This window comes from Corythoichthys intestinalis, chromosome 4, assembly GCF_030265065.1.
Source record: "Corythoichthys intestinalis isolate RoL2023-P3 chromosome 4, ASM3026506v1, whole genome shotgun sequence".
Taxonomy (NCBI): domain Eukaryota; kingdom Metazoa; phylum Chordata; class Actinopteri; order Syngnathiformes; family Syngnathidae; genus Corythoichthys; species Corythoichthys intestinalis.
The window spans coordinates 17,131,702-17,152,930 of NC_080398.1; the positions used below are offsets into that span (position 1 = coordinate 17,131,702).

At 38.5% G+C, this 21,229-nt stretch overlaps 1 protein-coding gene and 1 long non-coding RNA gene across 2 annotated transcripts; one reads left to right on the forward strand and one right to left on the reverse strand.

The window, feature by feature from the left end:
* Window positions 1–391: 391 nt before the first annotated feature.
* On the reverse strand, window positions 392–2,253 carry LOC130914956 (uncharacterized). Its single transcript, XR_009063028.1, has 3 exons — window positions 2,009–2,253; window positions 1,250–1,378; window positions 392–1,133 (listed from the first exon to the last, which is right to left on the reverse strand). It is a non-coding gene; the product is annotated as an uncharacterized LOC130914956 (long non-coding RNA).
* Window positions 2,254–15,636: 13,383 nt separating this feature from the next.
* On the forward strand, window positions 15,637–17,071 carry LOC130915062 (fucolectin-like). Its single transcript, XM_057834759.1, has 4 exons — window positions 15,637–15,649; window positions 15,900–15,964; window positions 16,248–16,533; window positions 16,606–17,071. Exons 1-4 carry the CDS (start codon window positions 15,642–15,644, stop codon window positions 16,781–16,783), a joined length of 537 nt encoding a protein of 178 aa, XP_057690742.1. The 5' UTR covers window positions 15,637–15,641; the 3' UTR covers window positions 16,784–17,071.
* Window positions 17,072–21,229: the final 4,158 nt, after the last annotated feature.

Consider the following 21,229-nt stretch of genomic DNA (forward strand, 5'->3'; position numbering starts at 1 on the left):
GCAGCATTTTTAAATCCTTTTGTCAAATATTTAAAAAAAATAGAATATCCATTTTACCTGTATATGGTTAAATTGCTCACAGTATACGATAATATTTTTCACAAAGTAAGGAATTGTAGCGAGTAGCAACAGAATTTACCAGCCGAACTAATGTTGGCCAGTTGTGTAGTTCCCGGGGGGAAGAGTTTATTTAACCCCTTAATGCCTAAATTTTTTTCCAATAATAAAAAAAATAATTGGGGTGTGTTTTTACTTTCAAATAGATGCTAAATTAAATTGAAAGTGTTAATTTGAATATAGCCCATATAATAGTCATACATTTAGGTATGATGCCGATTAGCGACAACAGGCAATAAAGGAAAACAAATGGCAAAAAAGGCACATACCCATCTCAGGTCTGAACACACTTTTATCGCAACATCTTTTTTCACTGCTTGTGAAATTCTGAAAAACAATTATTGTTTTTGTTTAAACACAGATGTACATCACATTTTTAATCAGACTAGAAGACATATGATGTAGATAAATAAATAAAAGATGATTTTTATCATAACAGACAGGGCACTGGCAAATGTGCTGGCAACAATCACCCCTCTATTGTCAAACCATTTGACTGCTCTTATGCAGACATTGTCCACAAGAGCCTCTTGCTCTTCAAATGTCCCTCTTCGCTTCTTCTTCATCTATGAGTCTGCACTGAAACAGCACCCACGCAGGCGATTGTGCTGCACGGTCCCAAGTGCAGGTATGCCCTTTTTTGCAAGAGCAACAAACAGATCTACAGATGAGAACCAGTTATCAAAGAACAGCAGGATGAATGACTTGTGCAAGCTTGAGCACAATGTTACCACTGGCTCCTATGTCTGGTTGGCCTGGTACCGGATCTATTTTCCCTGTGAATATGTCAAATGAGTGCACCAGACCTCTTATGTCGCACAGTACAAAAATCTTGTATCCCAATTTGTATGGCTTTTTTTTGGATATATTGCTTTAGGCTCGATCTGCCCTTGATGTAGCTCTTGAAGGTCTTGCAGGTGCAGCACTGGTGGTTGGAGGTGGATGAGGCGGATCATCATCATCTTCCTCACTGCTGCTAATGTCCACTGTAGAGTCATTGCTGCTGCTTTCATCACCTGGTGCAGAAAATAATAAATCACTTTAGGAAACACCAAACATTTTTATCTTTTCAGTGTGTTCACGTAGTTACATCCATAGATGTCAAACAAGCTCAAACTTGACACAAAATCACCTTCACTTGCTTTATTAGGATTGTACTCCTCATCGCTGCCCTCACTCTCACTGAGAGCACTCTCAACAGGAGGTGGTTTGGCCCGGTGTGCTAGCTTTGCGTAAAAAGCTGCTGCATTCATTTGTATTTCTGCAGAAAAATAAGGTAAAGAAATTACTGTTATAATTTCAAAACAAAATGTGTTGAAAACCATCAACATACATACATTTGCTTCTGTTTGGTAGTTATCAGCTCATGCTGTGTTCATTTTTCATTATATAGAAATAAGAAAAATAAATCAATAGCAATGACATTGTTTATGCAACACGTTATGTTTATTATGTCTACAGATGACAAAAAGTGTGGCAATGTCTGAATAAAACGTGTCTAAAAGTGGAACGACATGGAGGCACCCGTGTGCACCGTTGCATATAAAGGATGCGTTCATTTATTTGTTCTACAGAAAAATAGTAACCACAAATGCCCTTTTTTATGCAACACATTACTTTTGTAATGTTTACAGATGATAACGAGAGTGATAGTTTATAGATAAAACGCGTGCAAGTGTTGCAAACCTTCGACAAACAACGCATTTACGTTTGCGGGGTGGCGGGGGAGGGGGGAGGTGCTTTTCCGATGATGCCGGCTGTAGCGATAGTGCTACAAACCAAAATCGTCATAGAGCTTCAAAAATACTCATCATAGAAACTCTATCTCATCGTGTTAGCAACACAAGTACACAATAAGACGGTACATATTTTTTTATTTTAGCTGACTTACCTTGAATTGAATGAATTAGTCAAGTTGGTGCGCAGGACTTCGACGTGGCTTTCATCTTGAATATCACGGTCCGGAAAAGGAAGCGGTGTTGTCTCTGGTCGGACACGACTGAAACTAATGCTTGAAAAAGGTTCCTAGGCATGTGTTTGACATTAATGTACCGGCAGTGAACAAAGGCAGACGATATTTTGGCCGCTTTCAAAGCGGGAACGGTATGATGCCGAATCGCGACATTCGGCGTTAAGGGGTTAAGGGAACAGCCGGAAGTAAACGAATGTCCTGCAATTTGCGTGCAAGACGTACATTGTTACTTTGTGAGTTTCAATGTAAATAAAACAACGCGGCTTGGCTCAGTGGTTCAACACTCTTCCTCAGACTCCTGTCCTAGCTCGCCACACGGTCAACATTTATACGAAGCGGATCGCCGTATACGTTCTCTTCAAGATCACATTGCCGTGTGCCGGCATGTTGCAACGCAAAGGTTAGAAAAATGTACCGGTAAATAATAAACGAATAGTACAAAAAAACATTTTAATTTTATTAGATGTGAAAAATATCATGAAAACAATTCTTTACCACATGAAACTTGATTATTATATCACTGTCTTTCAGATTAGGTAATATTGTGCTGGTCCATGCTACAATGGAACATGAATCATGATGATTTTTTTCTGTCTCCGTCCCCGCTCTCGCGAATAACGTGCACCCATGATTTTATGAGTAAATTTTGGGAAAAAAAGTGCGTGTTATATTCGGGAAATTACGGTAGCATCATAAAGTAAGAGTTGAAATGTACATTTGTTACAAGGTTCATTTTGTTGCTGACAAGGACAATAGAGATCTATTCTATTCTACTCTAGTATTGGCTTATTTAGGACTGAAACTTGAAAGTTTAGATGGAGACCTAATTTCAATCAATCAGTATAATCAAATTAATTCAGCAGATGAATATTAATAAAAAATTATGTTATCATAATTAGCTAAGAAAGGGTATGTGACAACAAATCAGCAGTGGTGGGAAGGTGGGAGGGAAACTCTTGTAAACCATGTTTTTTTTCCTGTTAAAAAATATGCAAAATTTTCTTGTTGCGATATTTTGGAAAATGTTAAACTTGTGAGTTTGAGTAATGTTTGGGGAATGTAATTTCTGTTAAAGGTCCTTAACTGGATGAATTTGCTGTGCTAAGCCTGACGTCTTTGTATGAAATAAGAAAAGACATTCTCTGAAATCCAACAAGTCATAAAATACCTATAAGTAACATCCCGTTGTCAAAACAAGTGGAAGCTGTAACATACCGGGAAAATCAATTATACTAAAATTAGGAACGAAACTAAATTTAATATTTCCACCCATTTCACACCTTGTGGATATAGTGTTCAAGGTTCACACAACACAACCCTATAGAGTAGAATTCATACATTTTAAAAGACACACAACCTTGATATAAATCACTGTGTTGTAAAAGCCATTGAACTAATTGGTCTCACATGAGTTAGAGTAACTCTAGAGTAACTTGAAGATGATAGTTATCTTTTTATAATATCACTTATGAGGACCAGAAATGTGTATATATTATGAATCTCTTCTGCAGGTCCCATTACATGGTGTAGATGTATGTAATGCCATGACTGGCTGAGTGGATAATGTGTATATGTATTTGCATAGCTAAGAGAATTGTGCTGTTATATCATCAAAGCCCAAACTGTCAGAGCACATACCTTGGTTATCTTGCAATATTTGCTTCTTTTGAACTTATTAGTGTGCAAAAGCATACAATAAATTGTAGGTTGAGCTGCACTGTGTAAAGGCAAACTTCTAACTTTAACCCTGCTGAATGATGAGCGACATATACAGTAGCTAGTGTGTGGGGAGGATGTGTGTATGCTTGTGTGTTTTCTGTTGCTTGCACACCGTTAGCAGAGAATGACCCTCTACAGGACCACTCCTCCATCTCTCTTCTCCAGAGAGTATGAGGTCTTGGCCCGGGAAAGATAATTGGGAGATGCAATGCTGACAGACACAAAATAAAAAACCATGGCGATCATTGCTCATCACTTCACAAGAAGGACAAATCACACTTACAAACCCATCACTAAACGAGGCTTGGCAGCTGATTGAAGAAAAAAATAGACACACACTGTTATGACCATGGATGCAAAAATTAGAATAAAGCGGGTAACAATTTCATTACTGAGACATTTGTCACATATTAAATGTGAGCACAAACAACTGCGGTGTAAAGCACAAAGTTTTACATCAAAAACATCAAGTATGTACAAAAAAAATGATGTGACGATGTCCTCATGTTGTAATTCTTACAGTACCTTTTTCAGATGAAGCAAAAACCAACCATCAACTATGGCAGTAGCAGAGGTGACCGCACCAAACTTAAGTGCCATAACAAGAGCACATATGGGATTTGGGCAACTGCCCTAGGAGAAGGGAAGGCAAAGGTCACTTGGCAGGTAAAATAATTGCTCCAGTGACAGACAGCAAAGCCACGCACCATGTATCTAGACAGGCAGACATAAACCAGCCAGTTAGTAAAGTCCAGAGAGGCCATAGCAGCACTGACCAGGCCAGATGGGACGCTGATAACGGATTGCTCACTAGTGGCTATAGTGTAAAAAAAAAAAAAGTGCTGTCTGGTGGACACAAAGTGAATATAAGTTATGGACAACAATTCAAAAAGACTTGCCCAATGACTATAAGTTTCTAATGAAACAAAACAAAGTACTTTTTTGTGTCTAATTATACCAAAGGTTTAGATAATGTTTATGTTTGATAAATACTTCCCTCAACTGATATCCTGCATCAGACTCAATTAAGTTAGCTTAAGTGGTTATTATTCAAGCTTTGCAAAATCGACCTGCCTTCATCATGATAAGCATTTAAAATACAAAATAATTAAAAAAAAATTTTTTTTTTAACACAACTCTTACTTTTTGTTTGAAATAAATGATAAGACTGAAAGATTTAAAGTACTCACTCCGTTTTGAAATTGTTCTCAACTAGGCATGTGCCGGTATGATATTCAGATGGTATGATAACCTTAAGCCAAAATTTCACAGTATCACGGTATTGCAATTACAGCACTAAAATGTATTACTTTGAGATATCTAGGCTTTTTTTCCAATAAACAGAATTGTTTTTTTCAAAACATATTTGCAAATTGGAACATAAGTATAATGTTAAGTTAAAATACATTTGACAAAAATAACAAAATATTCAAATAAAAATTAACATAAATGCTGTCCTTTAAGTGAGTCTAAACCAACAGCCACAGCTCAACATTATTACCATCAGAACAAAAATAATTGAATCATTTTCCATAAAAAGCACGTGTGTATGACTCGTACCATGAAATTAAATGCGAAATCATATTGGAGGTATCGCCTCCTCGGCAGCCACCCTCCGCAAACATGTTTTACATTTCGGTTGGCCCTCCTCCTCTAAGCGGCAGCCGTCTGTAACTTTTCTGAAGTCAAAGTACTCCCATACCAGCGATTTTGTTTTCACTTTCTCTGGCCATCGTGTTGCACAGATGACTCACTGACACTGAGCAACAACCGATGGGGGAGGGTTGAACCTTACAGCGAGCGAAGGATTTCTCCCTGCATTTTTGGGACATAAAAAAATAGCTAATACCTTAGGGAAGGTATGACAGAAAATTCTTGCGGTTTTGAAACCTTGACGTTTACATACCACGGTATACCTTGAAACCAGGAATCGGCACGTCTCTAAATCTCGACTGCCTGAAAGGGCCTGTGCAGTCGTTATAATGATCTGTTTCTGAATACATGAAATATGTTTGAAGAAAAATGCAGAAAACGTGCAACAGTTGAGAACAAAGTAGTTTTGAGTTATAGCAAGAAACTCCTTTTCAGCTCTTTTGAAGGGAGGCTTTTTTTATGTGGACATGTGGTTCCTGGTGATGAACCCTGCCTTTATTTCTACCAATACATGAAGCTAAACGCTGCCAGTGGCTATGCGGTTCAATTTTAACTTTAACTTCATTTACTTCACCATCAAGCTATACACTTCAAACCCTCAAATACATGATCTCTTACATTTAAATGGTCTGTATTATTTGGACTTTTCATAAAAACGCAATGTTAAACTAACGGCCGAAAGCACGTGAGAACCCCCGTAGCCATGTGGTATTTTGTGCAGCTCAGATGCATTACGGTTGGCTACAGTTATACTAAGAGTGCACACAATTTCGATAAGTTCTGGGGGTTGCAGCGAATTTGCCACCAAATCACAAAAATACATCTTCCATCGGGTGTTGATGTGTTTTATATAATGTGGGTTTGGTGTAATAATGCAGAACACACAGCTGGCCAGTGCCAAGCTCTGACAGCAGTGCATAATGCAGCACTGGGCTGCAGGAGGTGTGTTCTGGTCAGCTACATTTCTGCCAAGGGCTCGCTTTCTTACATTACTTTTGGAGGTAGCCGTTCGATGTACATAAAATGCACTCAATTTACTTGTGGACACATACTTTGTTTAACTGACAGACATTTAGGCACTTGAGCAATGCATTGTTTGAGCATAATCAGTGGATACGTCTGAGACCTGAAAAGTCAACCATATTGTTTCCCCTATTTTTATGGTTTTTACATATATATTGTGTGCAATATTTACGCAGTCTAATCAGCAGTTGCACACCTCACACCTATGAGGTGGGATGGATTATCTTAACAAAGGAGAAGTGCTCACTATCACAGATTTAGACATATTTGTGAACAACATTTAAGAGAAAGGGTTATTTTGTGTATGTGCAAAATGCTTTAGATCTTTGAGGTTACGGCATGAAAAATGGGGGGCAAAAACAAAGTGTTATGTTTATATTTTGTGATATTTATATTGCAAGACAATCACTTATATAATATTACGTGCTATTATAACATTGTTTCCAAGACTAGCACGGTACTATTGCATTTGTTTTTATTCCACACATTATTGAAGTTATTTTGTGTTGACTTGTGCCATTAAGATTTCCTAACATGCTAGTCAAGATGGTGTCAGACCCTTGTTGGGTGGTACATCAGTATGGAAAATGTGAGCGTGTGTTAGAAAAGTGCTTGTGTGCTGCTAGACCCAGAGGACATGGCTGAGACCAAATTACCTGTCACTGGTTGACATCACCTACCCCAAAGCACCACACACACAGAGGACAAACAATCCCTGGGCTAAGGCTACAGTGAACTGTCTATACTATATTCAGCACAGTATTAAAAGAAAAGGTACTGCAATGTCTCCCTCTGGTGCTAGTTACTATGGATTCCTGCTCATACAAGCACACGCACAGTGATTTTATTCAGCAGAAGGTCTTAAGGCCTCTGGCTGTCTCCCATCATTGCCATTGTCACCAGTGGTGAATCCGTACACCTTGTAAATGACCCCCTAAAACAAGATCCCTTATCCCAGTCACTGACACATACATACACTCACTTTAGGTCACCCGCGTGCCACATATTCAGAGAATGATGCACTGTAACCAGAGTGAGTGAAGTAAGGTCTGGTTGGGCAGGACATGTCAAAACAACAATGGTTGTAATTGGATACTAGCAAGAATTTTCTTTCATGGTTCACGAGGTTATTACTCTCTAGAGTGAGGATCCAACTGATCGGTGACTGCAAGCACAACAGGCCATGTGTTTAATGCATTTTCTGCTTAGGGTGAGTCAGTCAAAATTGATGTTGCATGTCTGTCATCAGGGGCATAGCACCAATGTCTTGGCCCCCCATGCATAAGCCTCCTGAAGGGCTCACCACACTAGACCAGAAAATTGCCCCCAGATATCTGTTTACATTTTATGGTGGTCTTAAGGAGTCTACTGATTGAACCTATTTAAATAATTAATTATTATCACTCTAGAATACAAGTGAGAGTCGTAAAGTGCTAGCAAGTTAGATTCATTGGGACGATCCAATTAAACTTCAAAATGTTACTGTATACACCGTAGTTTAACCAGATTTTAGATGATTAATCAGTCCTGCATGTATATCGGTTGATTTAAAATAAAGTGAATTGTGTGTTGAATTGTTGTGAATTTATACCAAAAAAAAACCACATTCGTGCACACAAAACGCATTCTTGTGCACACATAACACGTACTTGTGCGCCTAAAACGCATTTTCGTGATTAGTATCCCATATTACATACATGATGTTTCCCGTTACGCACATGGATTTGCCACCATACTTGTGAGCGTTCCGTTTCAGCTGCGCGAGCCGAACGGCAGAGCCAAGCCTTTTGCGGGATTTCTATTTTTGCCAGATGTTGCAAGCAAAACGCATCAATTCTGTGCAGCACAAGCAGCAGCAGAAGTTTTATCTGGCCACGTAGTAAACTATCTGGATAATTTTCAAAATATAATGATATAATGTCAATTCGGACAACCTTTTCTTCATGTGATAATTGGGCCAGGGTTCAACTCAAGATTCCTGTGTATTGGTAAGCGATTAGGTTTCACTAATTCTCTGATAGGGAGGCATGAGAGTACATTAGGAATTTAACTTACATCTCATGCCAAAATGCCATAACAGTTATTGTTCTTAAGGAAACAAAACTCATTTTACATACACAGAGATATTGTTTTCTTGGCAGTATTTAGTCACTTGCTTTTTATTTGGGATGCTTGCTTACAGACACTCTCAACTGGCTCTCTATCTCACTGTAATTATGCTTATCCTCTTTTAGGATGAGCCCCCCCCAACACACACACACACAAAAAACACCATCCCTTCCGGCTCTATTTACCCCTTCTTTTCTAATCTTTATAGATGCCGAGCCAGTTGTCATGGAAACATGGCGTACACCAAGCACATGTCCCACCGTTTGAATAAAATTAATTCATGTCTCCTTCTGTGTGCGTCTGTGAGTATGTGTGTATGGGGGGGCAGTGGGTGCGGTGAGGGGTGGTTATTAAGAGGGGTGGCTGGTAACATGCTGAGGTGGATGATGTAAAACAAAAAATATCAATAAATTGAAATAGGTGTGAGTGCAAGTACAACCCCTAGCAAAAAGTATGGAATCACCAGTCTTGGACGAGCATTCACTAAGACATTTTATCATGTAGAGCGAACTCAGATAAAAAGCTTAAAAAAAAAAATGGATTAGTTCAAAAATGCAACTATTTAGCATTCAGAAACACTAAAAGAAATGAATAAAAAATATTTGACGCAATTAACGCACATGTCCCGCTCAGACAGTATTCTGCCTTTTGGTAAGTTTTACAGCAAGGTTTTTTGTGCTGTCTAACAGCGAACTCTTGTGGTCGCTTTGCGACATGTTTTATTGCTTTCTTGCCAGTTCAATATGGCTGCACGACGTCTCGGGCTGACGCCTACGTTGTAATGTTGTGCTTATATGATCCTTGGACAAGATTTGTCCGTAAGTATGGTTCTTGTAAAGAATGTACATATTATGTTAGTAAGCGAAATGTTATATTTTTTGTATGAGACGCTTTTTGTTTATGTTTAGTGAACCTGTATAGCGTGCTAAACTAACGTTGCTGCTAATGCAATGCTTGTGTACTTTTTTTTTTGTAGTTTCACTACGGTCTAAAGAGGACAGTGGTTTGAGGCCATTTTATTAATAAATCAGATGAAAAAGGAAGAAGTCTGATTATTAAGGCGTCGTTCACTAGCTGTCTAGCTTTGGAAAAAGTAGACGCTTCGGAGTGAGGACAGCATAGACAGATTTAAATGACAGTAGAGTGAAATGCCCACTACAGTCCTTATGTACCGTATGTTGAATGTATATATCCATCTTGTGTCTTATCTTTCCATTCCAATATTATTTTACAGAATATATATATAATTTACAGAAAAATATGGCATATTTCATAGATGGTTTGAATTGCGATTAATTGCGATTAATTACGATTAATTAATTTTTAAGCTGTAATTAACTCGATTAAAAAATTGTAATCATTTGACAGCCCTAATATATATATATATATATATATATATATATATATATACACGATTGTGTCCCAGTTGTTGTTGATTCTTGACAAAAAAATTAAATTTCATATCTTTATGTTTGAAGCCTGAAATGTGGCGAAAGGTTGCAAGATTCAAGGGGGCCGAATACTTTTGCAAGGCACTGTATATATATATATTAATCTGTATTTTATCAGGCAGTCTCATTGAGATTAATATCTCTTTTACAAGAGAGGCTTGAGCACAAAAACCATTCACAAATATCAAACAACACAAAATACACTAAGGGAAACAGTTACAATAATCAGTAAAAACATCAGACAAAAGAGATTTAAAATCACCAAGATGAATGATTGACTGAAATATATATGGAATCACTCCATTCTGAGGAAAAAATATGGAATCATGAGAAACACAAAGAAATAACAAAACACATCTCTAGCATTTAATAGCACCACCTCTGGCTTTTATGACAGCTTGCACTTGCTGAGGCATCGACTTGATGAGTATTCTTCATCAATTTGGTGCCAACTATCTTTGATTGCAGTTGCCAGATCTTCCTTGTAGGTCGGAGCCTTGCTGTGGACCATTTTTTTCGATATCCACCACAGGTCTTCAATAGGGTTGAGTTCTGGGCTGTTTGCAGGCCATTTCATTGACTGGATGAGTCTTTCTCCAAGGAATACTTTAATAGTTTTAGCTCTGTGGCATGATGCATTGTCATCTTGGAACATGACAAACGTATTTTTAATTGAAGGGATAAGAAAGCTGTCTAAAATTTTAATGTAAACTTGTAAATTTATTGAAGATTTAACCACAGCCATCTCCCCAGGGCCTTTGCCTGACATGCAGCCCCATATCATCAAGGACTGAGGGAATTTTGATGTTTTCATTGGGCAGTCATCATTGTAAATCTCACTGGAACAGCACCAAACAAAAGTTCCAGCATCATCACCTTGTCCAATGCAGATTCTTGACTCTTGACAAGGTGATGGCACCAAATTGATGAAGAATACTCATCAAGTCCATACCTCAGAGACTGCAAGCTGTCATAAAAGCCAGAGGTGGCGCTACTAAATACTAGAGATGTGTTTTTATTGCTATTTCTTTGTTTCTCATGATTCCATATTTTTTCCTCAGAATGGAGTGATTCCATACATATTTCCCTGTACTTGCTCTATAAAAAATAACATTTTACTAACCACCTCAATGTTTTTATTCATTTATTTTAGTGTTTCTAAATGCTAAAGAGTTGCACTTTTGAACTAATGCATTATTTTTTCAAGCTTTTTATCTGAGTTTATTCTACATGATAAGATGTCTGAGTGAGTGCTCGTCCGAGACTGGTGATTCCATACTTTTTGCTAGGGGTTGTATGAGCAACGGTTGGATGGTTTGAGGTGTAAGGAATACAAATAATAAGGTTATTTGAAAACAACTTTTCTGTGCAGTTTTTCTCTTTTCACATTTTTTCACCAAGGTACCCAAAATGTACTATTACTATCTAATACTATGAGCACTGCATTATCCTGATGAAAACACAAGTGAGCTGCGAAAGATGAAGACAGCTGAACGTGTCCTCTAGCGATGAACACTTATGTCAAACCTTACTGTGCATAAGGAGGCTTACAGAGAGCATCAAAAGGCCTATATTCTTATTTTCAATAATTACTATGTTATTTGAATATATATATATATTCTGCTCAATAATATCCCTAGAAATTCCAAGAAACATTTCTCGACCATAAGTCTTCTCAAACTGCAAACTCCCACCCACTCGGTTGAAACAGAGAAGTCTAAAAGCTTCATCACCTTTTTCAGAAGGTAAGTCGTTACCATCTGCTTTCTTCTCTCCAGCCGTACCGCTTCCTAACTCCTGAAACATAACCGAGGTCAGGTAAGCACACTGCTGCTTTGATGCAATTTCTCATCAGGAGTTTGAGGACATCTTCAGGAAAATCAAAGCGTCCACCTGTGCACTGGACGCTATCACCACAGATATGGCGAAGCCTAACATCGTCACTTTTAGTCCACCATCACCTCTATCATTAACCACTCTCTGCAGGCTGGCCATGTGCCTTGTAAACTGAAAACTGCTGTTATCTAAGCACTCCTGGAGGAAAAAAAACAGCCAAAATAAAAAAAACCATTGAACCCTGATACCTTCACAAACTACTGGCCAGTCACTAACTTCTCATTTTTATCCAAAGCTTTGGAAAAGGCGAGTTTCAACTCAAATTCATCAATTAATTAATCACAACTTGTATGAGATGTTTTAGTTTGGTTTTCGCTCTGGACACAGGACCTTATCCGCTTTGGTTCACATCACCATCAATCTCTATATGACAACAGACACCCGCTCCGCATTGCTCCCTTTGACACCGTGGACCACAACATCCTCCTCCACTGCCTTCACTCCACCATTGGCCTCACAAATAAAGCCGTTACCTGGTTCACATTGCAAAAACGTACCCACGCCTTCTGCAAAGTTAAACAAAACAAAAAAAAAAAGGGGGGGGGGGGGGGGTCCACTTTCTTCCATATGATGATGAGATGATGACGAGCTAAAAACGTGCTTTGGGAGACAAAAACATAATGAGATGGATGCCAGTTTTTGTTATTCTATGTGTAGTTAGCCTACTACTATCATAGTAGTGTCTGGTTGTGTCACTCGTGGCATGCCAGCACCACTCTACATCAAAGAACTGGAGACTCCGCAGACCTCCTTATGGTCCCTCCACTGTGTCCTACCTCCTAAAACCCCATAGGACCAGGGTCAGCACCATAGGTGATCGGGTCTTTTGTTCTGCTGCTTCCAATCTGTGGAATGCCCTCCCAGACTACCTGAGGGCTCTACAGACTGTGGATATTTTTTAACTGAGACCTCAAAACCTGCCTTTTCATCAAGGCTTTTACATGTTGAACTTTTTACATCATTTTACCCTTGTTGTTGTTTTTATGCCACACATTGAGACTTATTATATTGTAAAGTGCATTACAAATACAACGTATTATTATTATAAATATATAAAGCTTTGGTTGCTTTTAGTGAATATGATCCTCATATTTGTTTAATACGGCATTATTGTACTTTAAAATCTAGTCACGTCAACTGTTTTTAGTTCCCGCTTATCCAGCAGCTACAACAGCACAGCACACATTATCCTCTCTCATTAGACATAGGAGTAAGAGCTCTTTAGCTGCAAGAGAGGACCTGAACTTACAGAGGGCTGCCACAGTACAAAATGAGTATATGGGTGAAAAAAGGAAAGGCTGTGAAGAATAAGTAGGAATGAGAAGAAAAGTGAGAGAGCCAGGTGACAGCCATACAGAGGGAACTGGCTGAACAGCGGCAAATGCTTCAGCCAATTAATTCCTTCCACATGTTTTTAGACAAAGGCCGCTGTACTTGACCCCCTGTCGAACAGAAGGGAGCGTGATGGGTAAAAGTATCATGAGGGAAAGCAGGTGACAAATGAAAAGTAGTGCAGGGATTCGAAAGCTTTAAAAGACTGAAAAAAATAGACATGGGGTTGGGGAAAGGTTGCTACTTCTAGAAATACGTACTTTAGGTCAAATAAGGATAGGTTTGGGGCAGTAAAATTTTTGTTAAATGGAATAAAATGAAATGATAAAACAAGTCCATCAATCAGTCAATATATATTTAACAGTTCCATATTTTTATTTTGCCGTATACAGGGAGTTGTCTGGTTATGATGTCCTCGACCTACGGTGTTTCAAATTTACAACACCCCTCCCTGGTCTGCCATCTGGTTTTAAAAAGTACCATTAATTTTTGCATACCCAAACTTGAAAACTGGTCAATTTGACCTGAACAGAACAGTAAAGTTAGAAAGTAAAAATGTCACACTATCGTTTCAAAACCTTTTCTTCAGTATTGTATATACAGTAGTATTTAGTATGTAAATAGAATCCAGTTCTTTGGCATTTAAGGGAGGCAACATGTTTTGAAAGAACAGCAAACATACTTTGAATTGTCTGACAAGAATGATGAGCAGCAAAATAAACTGCAATACTTTTTTTTTTTTTTACTATCACTGGCTATTTCAAGAACAATATAAATCTTACTTTATGTTGTTGTTGGCTGTTGCAATTTTAGTTTGATACTTTATGTTTTGTTTTCTTTGTAAAATAGTATTTTTCTCATTTTTCATTTTTGGTAAGAAAGTCATTTTAATTTTCAGTGCCCTGCCTTCTGAGTTTGCTACCCCATCTATTAAACCTTGAAAGAATAAACTGTCAATAAAGACTATGTAAAAGTATTAAACCAATTTGTAAGTCGACGTAAGATTTTTTTTTTTTTTCCCACCAAAGTGTCAAGCACTCACCAAGGGGTAGCTGCTCATGCCCTGATACCGTCATCCAGTGGTGACTGGCCAATGGTCATTTCTCGTCAATGCTCCAGTGGCGCCCTGCCGGTCCAGTCAGGTGCGCCTAGCCAGCTGTGCCCAGACAGCGGTGCCTGGGCAGCGTCTGGACATTGACTAAGGGATAGCCAGGATGACAAGCACCCACAAACCAACCACATTCCATTCCGGCGATGCCCGACCTTGCCTTCTGACCACTTTGCAGCGGTGCCCTGTCTGCACTGTCTAGCCATCTTCATTTCACCGTCACTCAGCCCGTTGTTGCCATTCACCTTCGCTCCAGCGGTGCCTTGCCAGCAGACGCCATCCACCCCTGTTCCAGCAGTACTAATTCAGCTCTTGCCGACTGACCAGTTTTCAGCGGCGCTCGGCCAGCACTCGCCATTTGCCCTCACTCAGCAACACCAGGCACGAGGACATCTCCATCACTATAGCGGTCTGTGGCCAGCAGACGCTTTTCACCCAGTTTCCAGAGGGGCTCAGCCAGTGCTAGCTTTCCATCACTGGACACGCAGCAATGGGCGAGAGAACGCCATCTGTCCTGGTTCTGGCGACAGTTGGCTAGCGCTTGCTTTCCTTATATATATATATATACGTATATACATTAAAAAATGTATCATATATGTTCCAACGGAACACCGCTGGCAGACACCATCTGTCCTCGCTTCAATCGCACTTAGCCATTGGACACTGGCTGCCCTCGCTCCTCCAGAACCCGGCTAGCTGACCTCATCTTCCCTCACTCCAGCAGCCCTGGTCGGTCGATGCCATCCGCCCTACCTCTAGTTGCGCCTGACCAGGCTCGCCATTCGGGCACACAGCAGTGGTGCCCAGGCAGTGTTCGCCTTCTAACAACAATCTGCATATGGTTAGTGCTTCGTCAGTGCTCCACCATGACAGGTTGGGGGTGACTGCTAAAGCAGATACCAACTCCCATCACGGCTGGTCCACCAGGGTTTCTGATCAAGTCGTCTGCTGCACCAACTCCCACCATTGGGGGGCGCCAACCAGCACACCTGTCGATCACTTCACCAGCCCCTGCCTTGACTGGGCACCGACTACTGCCGTGCCACTCACCTTTTTCACAACTTTAGTTTTTACTGGGCAGTGAGGATAGATTTCCAGTCAGTTGTTCCAGTTGTTTTTGGGCAGAACAAAACCAACACTAGTTATTTGACCAGGATGTACTCTAAGAAAACAGCTCAATCATCCATTGTTTGAGAGAACATAGTATACAGTATATATTATGTGTCATCAATGTTCACCACCAGTTTTCAAGACACCTAAGATGTTCAGGTAGGTCTGTAAAGCAGATGTACTTTCTTTGAGTCAAGTAGGATGATAACAAAAGATTAAATTCACAGTGAAAGTCAAGCAATGGATCGTGATTAAAGTTAATTACAATGTTTCTTATATAAGGTATTAATGAAACAAATTGACAAGGATATATGACTAAAAATTAGTAATGTAATACTAATGTACTTGAAGTTTATAATATATCCATACATACTAGTTCATACTGTTATTTGTTGATCTATTTCTACAGGATGGCAATTTTAGCCATGGTGATCACACTGTTGGCTCTGACAGTGGAGATAAGCAGTTTGAAGGGTAAGTTTTCCAATGTACATTTTAGTGCACAACTTTCTTTCTTTTATACCCATACAGACATAAAGGTTGTGCAAGGTCTTCTTCAAGTGACTGGTTTTACATTTTAGCAAATTCAAGCGAAACACACTGACGCCAAAATTATGTGGGGTTTTATCAAATAGTTTTTGTCAACACTTATGTTGAATTTCATATTGTACCATTTCCGGCTCCAAGGTGTTCAAATAACATTTTCACCAAATTTATTTTAATTCTCTCCATGATTAAATATATTGTCTTTGTTCAGATAAGAGTAATATTGCCATGGGTGCAAAAGTTTGGCAATCCTCATGGTATGGGAATGCCGGACCCCAAAGGGCCATTGATGGAAATCGTGCTAGCAACTGGGCACAAAAATCCTGTGCCTGCACAAAGAAAGATATGAAACCATGGTGGAGACTGGACCTCCAAAAAACATACAAAATAAACACTGTCACTATTACAAACAGAAGAGATTGTTGTCCTAACAGGATTAATGGAGCTGAGCTCCGCATTGGAGACTCCCTTGATGACAATGGCAATGCTAATCCCAGGTAAGTGCACCACTGTTATACTGTAAAAGCAGAAGCTACTGATGACAATTTTCATTTTATTTATTTTTTTAGATGTACTGTGATCGTATCAATTCCAGCTGGCGCCACCAAAACATTTCAGTGTAATGGAATGGAAGGCCGCTATGTTAACATTGTGATTCCTGGAAGACGAGAATACCTAACATTGTGTGAAGTGGAAGTACATGGGGAAGAGACCAGTGTGGATACCAATGGTGATGCTTGCAATTGAGTCTGTAGTGTTCCACAAGTCCATTTTTTCTTCAGATTTAAATTTCAGATTATGATTGCATTAATTCTCTCTTTCTTGTCAAACTTTACTGTTATATCTAATATAATACTTATGAATATATCTACTTTAACACTACTCATGCAAAACAATATTGTACTTTAATTCTTAACCCTGAAACATGTTTTTGGTTGTATTACACCAATCAATAAAGCATTCTTTACAAAAGTGAAATGTAGACAGAAATTGAAATGTACATACACAATAAAACCATTGGAGAAACTCTCTAAACAGAGGTTGCCACAATACTTTTATACAAGTATTAAAAATGCAGTTGTTATCTGAACCACTATCCGCAATTATGGAACCATGCATTGGATTAGCACAATAAATAAATTTGTGGAAAGTTCTAGCGGACATCAACTAAAACTAGAGCACTAGAGTCACCGTGACCCCTGCAACATCCTATAATTTGAGAAGTTTCTCTTTTCATTTAACAATCAGGGAGAGAGAAGCAGCCCAGAATTATTTTTACTCTTCCTGAAATCCTGGGATAATGACAGACCACATTGCAAGATCTGTGTCTCTTTATTGGTGACCCTTTCAGAGAAATCAAACTTTCTAAAACTTTCCATCAACAATCCCCATTCTCTTAAGGGACAGTTGAGACCCTCGAGTCGAATCAATGTGCACATGCGCGCAGCAAACCACCCTGGACTCAGTTGGGTGACAGACTGACATGTGATCAGCATGGACAATTAGCTTTGATTGGTTCAAATGCAAATACGTATCTGAACAGCAAAAAAAGAAGTAGGCTTGTTGAATTGATGCGATAAAAAAGGCAATGCAACAGAAAATTGATCAGATCTTTAAGAGAAAGGAAAGAGTTGAAAAGGTTTATTGTATTTTTTTGTATTGTATTGTATTATTTTATTCATTCATTTATTTATTTATTTTGCTCTGACGGAGAGGTTCACAACATTTTTCATTTTAAATGTGCACTTTGGACATATTTTTGTCCATTTATGTTAGGCTTTCCTTATAATTTAAAAAGTCAATGTTTGTGTCTAAAATATATTACATTTCACTGTGCATAATGCAAGTCATTTGTACATTTTTTTGTTAATTGTTATATCTTTATTATTTTTAAAAAATAGTAAAGGTTTACATTATCTTCAATTGTAATGTACATTCTATGTTCTTAAGTAGTTAAAATTGACGTTTTGTATTTAGATGCGAGGAAATAAGGGAAAATAAAAATCCGGATATGGAGGTTTGGCGCAACTGATGTTTTTGTTAACTGTTATTTTGCAGATCATTGAAAAGACTACAATTTTGAATGAAAATCATATTCTTGTGACAGCATGTGTAATGCATGCAGTAGCCTAATGCACATGTAAAAACAGTTTTATGTGTGTTATACAGGGGTGAAAGTGACTAGAATTTCTTGCAGGAACTCCTCAACATGAAGGTCACCACGGAGCCAGAATTTTTCTTTTTCTTTTTTTTTTCTTTTTTTTTTTTTTTTTTTGGGTGTTGGGGGGTCAAACCTCTAAAACTACTGAAATGCAAAGAAAACTGTTTTAGCACAGTTATTTCTATAACACATACAAAAACTTTCATTCAAAATTGTATTTTTTCAATGATTTGCAAGACAAAAGTTAACAAAAACAGCAATAACCCCAACCTCCATCTCCTAATTTTTATTTTCCCTCATTTCCTCACATACTAATAAATGCCAACTCTCAATTTTAACTACTTAAAGATTAAGAATATAGGATGTATATTAAAATTTAAGTTAATGTAAACATTTACTTTTTTTTTTTTTTTTTAATAATTAAGATATAACTAACATACATTCAGAAGAATAAGTAGCCTAACATAAATGAACAAATATAAGTCCAAAGTGCACATTGACAGCTAAGATGTTCTGAACCTCCCCATCAGAGCAAATAAAAGTAAATATGATAAATAAGCCTCCTCAACTCTTTCCTTGCTTTTAAAGATTTGATCCATTTTATGTTTCATTGCCCTTTTTTGTCACATCAGTTCAACAGCCTGCACATTTGAATCAATCAGAGCTAACTATCTTTGCTGATCACTTGTCAGTATGTCAGCCAATTGAACGGATGATTGAGTCCAGGCATTTTGCTTTGCTGCGTGCATTCACACATTGACGTGACTCATCATCGTCAGACTCAGATAACTGCAGCAGCTGGCGAAACCTCCATGCCGTCCGTGGAATAAAATAAATAATAAATATTGGTGGAAACGGATTACGCTACACAAGCACTTTATTATGCTTGCTGTTAACACTTGTGAATATAAATCTGATGTTGGTAGATTGTTTTCTTCTTGGAGATGAAATGCATGTGTGGCAGCTTAGCTTTTTTTCTGGCCCTGGCCCTGAATCTTATACCAGAACTGCGTTCCTGACCTTTCTGGCCCACTTTCACCCCTGGTGTTATACCAAAAGTAGTTTTCTTTGCAATCAGTGGTTTAAGGACCCCCCCCCAAAAAAAAAAAAAAATATATATATATAAATAATTCTGGCTCTGTGGTGACCTTTATATCAGGGAGTTCCAGCAAGAAATTCTAGTCACTTTCACCCACTTTCACCCGTATATCACAGGTAGGTTTAAGAAGTTATGCAGACTAAACTAATTTTAGTGTATGCGGTATCGATTTTGGTAAGTGTGGCCTTCCTTCACTTGTATCAGTTTTGATACATAGAGTAAGGGGATAAGATGCCAAGGGAAATCTTTTCTCTGGCCATTAGGACTTCATGCGCCAGCTGGCATTTAATCACTCAACTGGAGACATGACAGAAAAAAAGCCTTAATTGCCATGAAAAGAAAAATGCTTCAAATGCCATTTCGTCAGAATAACAGAAGTATTTCATGTTTAACCTATTGAACAATGTTTTTTTTTAAAAATGGATAAATTGTGTTGTTTTAAACATCTGCATACAAAGACATTTCCTGTAGTCACTCAGTAGAAGGACATGCACAACACATACTTACTCAACCATCAGCGCAAGGTCAGTCGTGACAGCAGGCAGATGAAGAGCCACTTAGGGGACCTGTCTCTTGTCTACATCCTGGACTACCTTATGAGAGCTCTTTACTCAAACAACATTACTAGTGGGAATAAACAAGAAAGTTACTACACGGCCTTTCTCAATGTCAGGTATAAAATGAATACTGTATTACAATTTGTGTCAGCGTTGTAGGGGTGGAAAAAGAACCCCCAAAAAATCGTTCTTAGAGAAGTTATATGGTAAGTAAGGTTTTTTTTATACAGCGCCTTTCTCAGACCAAAGTCACAAGGTGCTTTACAATTTCAAATTCTCCAAATCACACACACCAATGGAGCTGCCATGCAAGGTGCTGCCAACCCACTTGAGTGAACTTTGATGGTGGGCAGTCAGCCCAGAACTGAACCGCTTACCCTTTGTCCCAGGACAACTTGAACTACCAAATGCTCCACCCCACAGCAGCAGCCATTGCATTTGTTTTAGCAATGCTAAACACACTAACTCGTAGCTTTTTGCACATGCTTTTGAAGACAGTGGTTATGTATTTTCATATTGTAATGTAATTGACTTTTATGTTTACGATTTCTGTGACGGTAGGAAGTCTATCCAATATGAAGGCGATGTGGAACACTATTCTTGACATATTAGGGTTTCTACTATGTGTTGGTGTCTGCCGCGGCCCATTTTTTGAGGCGATGATATGGACGCTCCGTACTGTCTGACAGACGCAAAGTTATGAATTTTTCCTCATAGATAGCTGATAAATATATATATATATATATATATATATATATATATATATATATAAAAGGAAAAAATGTCTTACGAGTGCTATGAGCCAACGGGCACAAGAATTGTCACTTTTTGCGGTCATTCGATAAATGTAACATGATAGTCAATGGAGCGTGAACTTTGAAATGGGTATAGAATAATGAACAATATCTATATCTACATCTATCTCTCTTTATAGGCTACAGTGAAGAAAATAGGTATTTAAATGCCCTGCTATTTTGCAAGTTCTCTCACTTAGAAATCATGGAGGGGTCTGAAATTTTCATCGTAGATGCATGTCTACTGTGAGAGAGCTAATCTACAAAGAAAAATCCAGAAATCACAATGTAAGATTTTTTTTAACGATTTATTTGTGTGATACAGCTGCAAATAAGTATTTGAACACCTGAGAAAATGAACGTTAATATTTGATACACTAGCCTTTGTTTGCAATTACAGAGGACAAACGTTTCCACACACTGCAGGAGGGATCTTGGCCCACTCCTCCACACAGATATTCTCTAGATCAGTCAGGTTTCGGGGCTGTCGCTGAGTTTGAGCTCCCCAAAAGGTTTTCTATTGGGTTTAGGTCTGGAGACTGTCCAGGCCATGCTAGAACCTTGATATGCTTTTTACGGAGC

Excerpts from the sequence above, each read along its gene's own strand:
- LOC130915062 (XM_057834759.1), top strand. Across the intron at positions 15,965-16,247 it reads GGAGATAAGCAGTTTGAAGG|ATAAGAGTAATATTGCCATG; the intron begins GTAAGTTTTCCA and ends GTCTTTGTTCAG. Across the intron at positions 16,534-16,605 it reads AATGGCAATGCTAATCCCAG|ATGTACTGTGATCGTATCAA; the intron begins GTAAGTGCACCA and ends TTATTTTTTTAG.